This window comes from Populus alba, chromosome 19 (genome assembly GCF_005239225.2).
Source record: "Populus alba chromosome 19, ASM523922v2, whole genome shotgun sequence".
NCBI classification, from domain to species: Eukaryota; Viridiplantae; Streptophyta; class Magnoliopsida; order Malpighiales; family Salicaceae; genus Populus; species Populus alba.
In genome coordinates this window covers 16,916,346-16,925,773 of record NC_133302.1, presented here as the reverse complement: position 1 = coordinate 16,925,773, position 9,428 = coordinate 16,916,346, and the positions used below count along the sequence as shown (strand labels likewise).

Here is a 9,428-nt window from a genome sequence, read left to right as displayed (position 1 = left end):
CAGTGGAGGCAAAATTCTTATCGTGAGCATTTATGTGGATGACCTGATTTTCACTGGAGATAATGAGGAGATGATGCTGGAATTTAAATAGTCAATGATGAAGGTTTTTGATATGACTGATCTAGGAAGAATGAGGTTCTTCCTAGGTATAGAAGTACTCCAACGTCCCAATGGAATCTTTATCTGTCAACGAAAATATACACTAGAGGTTCTGAAATGCTTTGGAATGGAAGAAAGCAATGCAGTAATGAATCTCATAGTCCCTGCTTGCAAAACTGATAAAGTTGGAGAAGGAAACAGAATCGATGATACTTAATATAAATAAATAGTAGGAAGTCTTATGTACATCACTACTACAAGGCCAGATATCATGTTTGGGGTGAGTTTTATAAGCAGTTTTATGGCTAATCCAACAGAAGGGCATCTACAAGCTGCTAAAAGAATATTGAGATACTTGAAGGGCACTATTAACTATGGTATATACTACAAGAAGAATGAGGACAAGCAGCTGATTGCATATACTGATAGTGACTATGCAGGAGACATTACAGACAGAAAGAGCACATCCGGTTATGTCTTCATGCTGAGTGGAGGAGCAGTTTCATGGGCATCAAAGAAGCAGCCTATAGTTACTCTGTCAACAACTGAAGCAGAATTCGTGGCAGCAGCAGCTTGTGCTTGCCAGGCAGTATGGATGAGAAGGATTCTAGAGAAGCTAAATCATGAACAAAAAGGTTGCACCATCTTAATGTGTGATAATAGCTCAACTATCAAGCTCTCACGAAATCATATTATGCATGGAAGCAGTAAGCATATTGATGTGAGATTCCATTTCTTACGTGATTTAACACGAGACAAAATCATCGAACTTATGCATTGTGGCTCACATGATCAAGTAGCTGATCTTCTGACAAAACCAGTTAAGTTGCAGACATTTGAGAATCTTCGAGGACAAATAGGAGTCTGTGTGATGCCTGATGTAAACTAATTGTTACACAGAATTAGTTTAAATGAGAGAATGTTGAGAAATGTTCAATAACTATCAGTAAATCTGTTAGCTAAATCTGTTAGAGCAGTTAGTTAGTTAATTCAGTTGGCAGTTAGTTAAGTCAGGTAATTGGTTAGTGTTGGTTCAAATAACAGATTTCTTGAATCACGGGGCAGCAGTTATTAATCACTCTGCATTTCTATAAAGGCTATATAAAACCATATGGTTGTTCATTCAAGGTAATACAGTGAAGTATTCAGCAAGTGTTCTTGCATATCTTTTCTTATCAGGAATCAGTAGCAACAATCGCAAAGGTTAGCTGATGAGTAAAGTACTGAGGACTGAAGCTTAGCAGAGGTAATATTTCATATTAAAAAAGTTTAGCAGAGGTAATTTCGTGGTAATTTCCTTAGCCGCATCACAATCAAATGGCAAAGTTTATTAAAAAAATACTATACTCAATCTTGATTGATTGATGTGTAAAAATATCATTTACTATTAAAAAAAATTATAGTATTATGTCTATATTTAGCATAAAAATATCATTTACTTTTTATATTATTATAAAGTGAGATTTCACTTTTTCTTTATAGATTCAGAAACGACACTTTACATGTCAACATATCATTATTGATATTGTTTATAACTTTTTACATAATAAGTTGAGCGCGTGAAAACTCAATCGACAAAAAATATAAAAATATTATATGATTGCCATTATAATTAAATTAATTATTAAAAACCCTAACCGTTGAAATATTGCAACTTTACCATGAAACCATATTTTTATTTCTACTTAGACTTAATGCACTGTGTCAATCATAGTTATTAAACCTGAACCTACTTGGCAGGTTGACCGGGTGGTTGGACTTATTCGGATAAAGTAAAAATTCAAAATGAGTAAAAATCCGGTAAAACTCGGTTGGCCTGTGACTTGAACGATCTGGTAAAACCCGATTGAGACCTGTTTTTTTTTTAATTGGTATTAATTTATTCTTGAAATCTCACAATTTTATGGATATAATTTTTGGGAGTCAACAAGCATTATTTTTTATAGAGTAATGAGCAAGATTGATGCATGAATTTAATTATAACTCATTGTCCTTATGAATTGATATCGAGATCTCTGTTTGGAGCAATAATACACGCAAATATTCCATCCCTTTGGCCAAAAACAAGAGTAATATGATGAAAGGCACAAAAGCATTGTTATAGGAAACTCCTATTGACAAGTACTTGCAAATTATCAATTATCATTATTTTCCACACCAGTTGCAAACCCATTTTCATATAGAACGTTAAATATAATAGAATAGAATGGGTCAATGTATACCTATAATGCAACATTATATATATACAATGTTATCGGGAAATTTATTGGTAAAGGATAAAGATCTCTCAATAGGTGTCACAGTACCTTGGCAGATATAATGTCTTAAGAAACGGACATGAGTTTGAAATAGAAAAATTTTGGATTTTGAAACAACTAATCCATTTTGTTGTGTAGTATGAAAGAATGTATGCAAGTGCTTAAAATGTTGATCTATTGATTGGGAAAAAAATAAGAACATTTTCAATGTAAACAATGTAGAATTTGAAATGTGCATTGAAAATGTCATTCATAATGCGTTGGAATTCAAAAGGTGCATTTTTCAAGCCAAAAGGCATGACATTCCATTCGTATTAACCGAAAGGAACTGTGAATGCAGTTTTGTATCGATCCTTATGATCAATCTGGATTTGCCAAAATCCGAATTTCATATCAAATTTAAAAAATATAAATGCAGAATGTAATTTTTATAATAAATCTTTTTTTGTTTTGGATTGGATATCTAATCCATTTTAAAGCAGAATTTAAGGGTTTGTAGTTGATCACAAGTCTTAGTGTGCCTCTTTCAATTTCGGAGTTTTTATTCACATAGAATGCTCCACACGATCATAGTGATCTAGACTTTTGAATAAGACCTTTAGACTTGAGATCTTGGTTTTCAAGTCGGCAATGTTGTTCGAGATCAGCATTCATTTGAATAGGTCTTGCTTTTGTAGATATATGTTTTTCTGAAAAAATATCTTCATAAGGAAGATCAACAACATGTTGTTTTCTTTTCCAGAAGGCATTGGGTAAGTCTGAACAGATTTGTTGTTCAATCTTCCTTTGTAAATCAATGATTTTCTTTTGTAAAATAGAGTTTTGTAATTGTTTATTGATATGACAATAAGAAACATGGTTTTGTAAATCATGTAAATGGAATTGTTTTCCATGAATCAATGCATTAATATGATAGGTATGTATAGAGCATGCTTTAATCAAGGTTGACGCTATTGATTTTGGAGGAAATACAATCATGATATGCTTTGTACGGGGTGATCATGTCGATGAATGGAGTGCCAAGAATGATGGTATGATTAATATCTTTTGTAACTATAAAGAATGTTTTAAGAGAAATATAAATAAAATGAATCAACAATATTATAATCAATGAAAAATATAAATAAAATGAGAGAAATAGATAGTATAAATTAATAAATCAGGAGAGAATAATAAAAAAAATCTTCATGTTAATATTCCTCCATGCAACGTGAATCTCTAATTTTTGTATATTCTTGGCAGATTTGAGTCCTGATTTCAAACATATCGTTTTCTCCTAATTTGAAACATGTTGTTTTCTCTCGTTTAGATGAATTATTGGGCCTACGATATATAGTTGGAAAGTTTCAGATGTCCAGTTTTTATCCCAACTTTAATCGAAGCAAAATTCCACTAGTAGCTCTAAATATGTCTCAAACAGTACACGAAGGTATTGTTTGACATATTTGACAATATTAGTTTACTAAATTTGACCCTCTAAAATATTATGTTCCCTAACTCCATTTGACCTGAAAAGTTACCACAATATATCTTCATATATCTAATATTTCTCTATAAAATTTCAGTTTTATCCAATATACGGTTTGAAAGATATGCTCAATCTCGCAAAATAAGTAAGCAGACATTTTAAAGCCAAATTTGAACATGACTTGGTTCATATCATAAATTTAGTAAGCTCGTAAAATCGGACCGAGTTTACCGATTTTGCAAGAGTTAAGTTTGATTTTACTGATTTTGAATTTTTAGTCTGATTTAGCACATTAGATACATGTTGACTTGTAAACTTTTACGATTTTACGAGTTGACTCGTGATTTTAATAACCTCGATATACACATAAACAGATCCAATTCATCTAAACAGGAGACCTTATGGTATCTTTAAGCAATGGAGCACTATTTCACTTTTCTACAAAAATTTGAAAATAAAATTATGTTCAAATAATACAATGGAAAAAAAAAGAATAGGAAAAGTGTTATTTTTCATATCTAAATCCATGTCGCCAAAAACATGTTGGGAATGGTTTCCCAGATTTTCTCACCCCTGCAAAAAGTTAATGAAAACTGCGCATCTAAAAGAATTTTCAACTAAATGATGCTTTTGAACAAAAATGTCCTCCTAACTTTTGATTATGTCAATTACATTGTATATCATAAACTTCTTGGATTTGTATATTAAGAATGTTTGAGAGTATTGTAGTGATTTAAAAAATATTAAAATATTTTTTAAAAATTTATATTTAAAATTAATATATTAAAACAATTTAAAAAATACTATAAAATATATAATTTAATAAAAAAAATTATTTAAAATTCACTCCAAAACACCTCTGATTAGCTGCACCCTCAGCATGATCTCTTTGTCCTACTATCCATCAATCAATTGATTTGATGTTCTAAGTTTTTTCATGTTCATTCCTTCTTACAATTAAAAGAAAAATAAAGTCAACACGTGTATAATTTACACGCACAATAAGCGCTTTGCTAATCTCATTTTAATAAGCGCGTTGTTAATCTCATTTTTATATTATTATTGCTAAGTGTATTTTTAATATTGTAATGAAGGGTGTTTTTTAAAAGTATTTTTTATTTAAAAATATATTAAAATATTTTTTTTAATTTTTACATTAGCATATTAAAAATTATCAAAAAAAATACTAAAATAAAACATTAATTTATTTTTAAAAAATATATATTTTTTAAAAAACTTCCAAAATAAAATTTATTGTAATGCCAATCATCTCTAAATGTCTTTATTTACATTTCAGCTGATACTTTTTTAAAATGTAATCACTTTTTCTTAGAATAAACAAGTGGATTTCAAATTAGAGTCCTGTTTGTTTGCTGGAAAGTAGTTTTTTTAAAAAAATAAATTCCAAGAAAATGAATTATTTTTTTATATTTAGTAGTGTAATGAAAATAAGTTGGAAAATATTTTCCAGTATTTGGTTATGTCATGAAAAATAAGCTGAAAAATAACTTATTAATATTTTATTTTTTTCAAGTTTATTAAAATAATAAGAAACAAATCTTACAAATTAAAAAGTTGAATGAGAATGAAATTGAAAAAAATATATAATTTTCATAAATTATCTAAAATAAAATAAATAATAATCAAAATAATAAAGATCAAATCTAAAAAATAAAAATAAAATTGAAAGATGAAGAAATTAAAATAATAATAATTAACATTTCATAAATTATTTCAAATAAAATAAGTAACAATCAAAAGAATGAGAATCAAATTTGATAGATAAAAAATTTTAATTAAAAAATGATAAGGGAAAAGAAAATAACAATTATAAAAATAAGGACCAAAATTAATATAAAAATTAAATTATAAGGGATGAAATTGAAAAACAAATATTCAAAACAAAATATATATAGTAATCAGAAGTTTGAGGATCGAATTTGATATAATCAACAAATAATATGACATTTCTAAATTTTTCACAATTTCTGGAAAATGTTTTCCGCTCAAAATAAAAGGAAAACACTTTCCTGGAAACCAAGTCAAATTTTTCTTTGACTGAAAAGTGTTTTTCGTTGATCAAAAAGTATTTTCTGTTGACCACCTTTTTTAATAGCAAACAAACATAGAAAAATTTGAAAAATGATTTTCTAAAAACCAGTTTCTGGAAAATAAATACAGGCCTAGATATCTAACAAAAACAACAAGAGTGGCTGAATCAATTAGGATTTGGATATAGACGAACATTTATAAAATTCCAATCTAATTAGAAAAATTCTCACCGATATTTTTATTAAATAAATTGACAATTATAATTTATGAATACTTCTTTAGTATGAATTCTTGACGAAAACAAAGAAAAAGTGAAAGGAGTTCTGGCTTAGCCCTGAAGCATTGGAATTAACAAAGGAAAGGTAGGATTAGGGGTGAGCAAAAAAACCGAGAAACCGATTAAACCGAGAAAACCGAGAAAAAAATAACCGAAAAAACCGAACCGAAAAAAAAAATCGAGTAAACCGATTATTTTTTTTTAAAAAAAGTTCGGTTCGGTTCGGTTCCGGTTTCAGAAACCTGAAACCGAAAAAACCCCAACCGAACCGAACCGGTTCAGTTAAGGGGTACTATAAATACAAAAAAAATGCTCTCTAATTTTCTTAACCCTAGCGCGTCCAGCCGTCCTGAGCAAACAAGCCGCTCCCTCAACCCTCACAATTCACACCTTCGCAGATCTCATCTCATTCTCAAGTCTCTAACAAAATCAAATTAATCCGTCTTCATCTCCATTCTCCTGACTTCAGCCACATCCCTCTCCCACACAGGCATGACACACACCACACCAGCACACCTAACCTTCATTGTCCAGATCTAGCAAACCAGTCACCTCCCTCTCTCACACCCGACCTTGAATCTTGTCACAACTCATAACAGGAGGTGGTGTTGTTGATTTCCCTGTCCAAGGAACCTTTGACCCTTTCCTCGTTGGGTAATTCTATCTTTTAAACCATATTTGAATCATGGGTTTTTCTAAGTTTTCGGATTTCTTTTCTTGTTTTGCAAATTGCTGTTGATGGAGACTGGGTGTTTTGGATTATGAGGTTTTAAATTATGGATCTGTCAAAATTAAGATGGTAGTTGTATGATATTCATTTGTTTGAACTCTGGAATTCATGGATTCTGATGGAGGATTATGAAACAGGTGTAGCACATTACAAACTGGGGACCTGACAAAGCCAGACAGAGCAGTTGATAGGATATTTGGGTTCGGACAACAGGACATGTCTGTTATCTCCCAGCTAGCTTCACAGGGAATAACACCAAGAGTGTTCTCTCACTGCTTGAAAGGAGATGATGCTGGAGGTGGTATATTGGTTCTTGGAGAAATCGTGGAGCCGAACATAGTTTATACTCCACTTGTCCCATCACAGTATGTTTTCCTCCCTATTTAATATCTTTAGATTTCCCTCACAGAGTGGCAGTCATTGTTTTATTCTTCTGAAGCCCTTCTCAATTGACTGTTGTATTTATGTGCTTATTCTAGTACTCTCTACTATATAGCTATGAAATCTGGTCTGAGCTTATGTAGTTCAGAATCATTACTGCTTGTCTCTCATTAGTTTGGCATGTAGCTTCTTTACTATATTATTTCAGCTGTTCTTTTGGTTGAAGCTTAAACCAGTAGTCAAAAAATGTTGCATGTCAAAAAATCATTTCGAGCATGATACCATAGCAAATGGGTTTTTGAGATTTGTGGTAATTAATGATCTTAAAAGAAATTTTGATTTTCAGCTGTATGGATAGGAGAGCAGAACTTAGATTTGAGTTGATGTAGTTAACTAAAGTGGGAATTTGGATCTGGGTTTTGCTCATTTTAGTGGGAAAAATTATTGTCGAGAAACATCATTCAATAAAGGTCCTTGTTAGTAAGCAATTAAGCATTAAGCACCAGCCAACATGTATATTCCAGCTCCTTGTTTTTCTTTCAGGGAAATAAACTACTGGACATAATGTGACAAATTCAAACAAATTTGCAAAGGAAAAATGAAAGACTAAAGAAGCCTTAATTCTTACCTGGATTGTTTTTACTTTCATCAGCATTTGTATGATGGCTTAGTGTGTTGTTGAACTATGTTATTAAACCAGTGCTGTTATTGAAACAAAGTGATTTTCTTGAAATCACTTGCTTGATTTTCTCCAGTGTTTAGAATGTGGTGTAAAAGTATATGCTTTCAGAACTACTGCATCGATATCCAATTATCATTTAGAAGCTTAATAAATGATCTTGAAACTTACAAAAACCTTGAGTTGGGTAATTTTTTTTTTATAAACTTGTATATTTTATTTTGTGATTTATTAATTAAAGTATTTGCAATCTTCTAACATGTCTAATTTTTTATTTTGTAGAATTCGGTGGAAAGTTACATCTAGCAACGGATGATAATTAGTTCAAAGTTAATTTGATGGTAAAATACTACTTTTTATTTTTACATATTCTAATTTATTTTATCATGTTATAATTTTATATCTTGAATTCCAGCCAGGTATTAAGGAATCAAAGTGCAATGTTCTTGTTATGTTGACGTGCTTTTTCGATTGGGATGATGTGCACAATGAAGATTTTTCATCTATATTTTTTGCATGAAGTTTTTTATTTTTTATGACAAGGTTATTTGTTGTTTTTATTAAGCCCTTTTGAAGGCAATGGTTTGTAATTTAGATTTTAAATTGTGTGTAATTTAAACTCAGATGCAGGAGGAGTCCAAAACACAAATATTAAAAGTCTTGCAACATATGAACATAATATTAGCACTCATAATTTAATATAAATGAATATTCAATGACAAAAAAAAAGTTAAATATATTATAGGATCTTGTAACAAAAATTAGATATGATAATATCAATTAAAAGCCCATTAGAAAGCCAATCAGAAAATCTAAAAAAAACCTAAACAAAAAATATAGGTTTTTTCGGTTTTTATGGCAAAAAAACCGAACTGGACCGAACCGAAACCGGTCGGTTTTGAGCTGGTTCCGGTTTGAATTTTTCAGACTTTCAAAATTTTATTTTGGTTACTTTTTTATACAAAAACTGAACCGAAACGAAAATGCTCACTCCCAGGTAGGATAGGAAAGGGATCCCTAGAAGAAGAGAATCAAATATTAATTTAAAGTAATTAAAAAATTAAAAAATTTTAAATTTTTTTTAAAACACTTTAAAAATATAAAAACAAATATCTTCAAAATAGTTTATGTGTCCATGGAAACAACATATCATTTACATGGAAACAACATATCATTTACTAAGATCTTAAAGGTATACTCTCTCTACACCGTGTGCTTAAAAGAGTGAATCTTGGTGATGATAGCTTCAAGATTCAAACTCAAAATTAAGAGGAGACGAAAATCTCTTTACCAATCCTGGGATTGTCCCAACGAGGCATTGAAACTTCAAAAGCCTAGTTTAAGCATCAGAGATAAAGATTATGTTAGCTTTCGGTTGCTTTCGAAGGTAAGCAATTAAGAAAATCTCTTTTTTCTTCTATTTCTTTTTCTTTACTTTTGAATCCATAGGCAAGCTCCGAAGGTTGCTTTCATTATCTAAAATG

General features: G+C 30.3%; 1 protein-coding gene and 1 long non-coding RNA gene across 2 annotated transcripts; both read left to right on the top strand.

The window, feature by feature from the left end:
* The first annotated feature begins 400 nt into the window (after positions 1 to 400).
* LOC118027822 (secreted RxLR effector protein 161-like) lies at positions 401 to 988 on the top strand. The gene has a single exon (XM_035031312.1). The coding sequence runs from the start codon at positions 401 to 403 to the stop codon at positions 986 to 988; it is 588 nt and encodes a 195-aa protein (XP_034887203.1).
* Positions 989 to 6,487: 5,499 nt separating this feature from the next.
* On the top strand, positions 6,488 to 8,612 carry LOC118027819 (uncharacterized). Its single transcript, XR_004683894.2, has 4 exons — positions 6,488 to 6,808; positions 7,022 to 7,249; positions 8,227 to 8,285; positions 8,360 to 8,612. It is a non-coding gene; the product is annotated as an uncharacterized lncRNA (long non-coding RNA).
* The last annotated feature ends 816 nt before the right edge of the window (positions 8,613 to 9,428 follow it).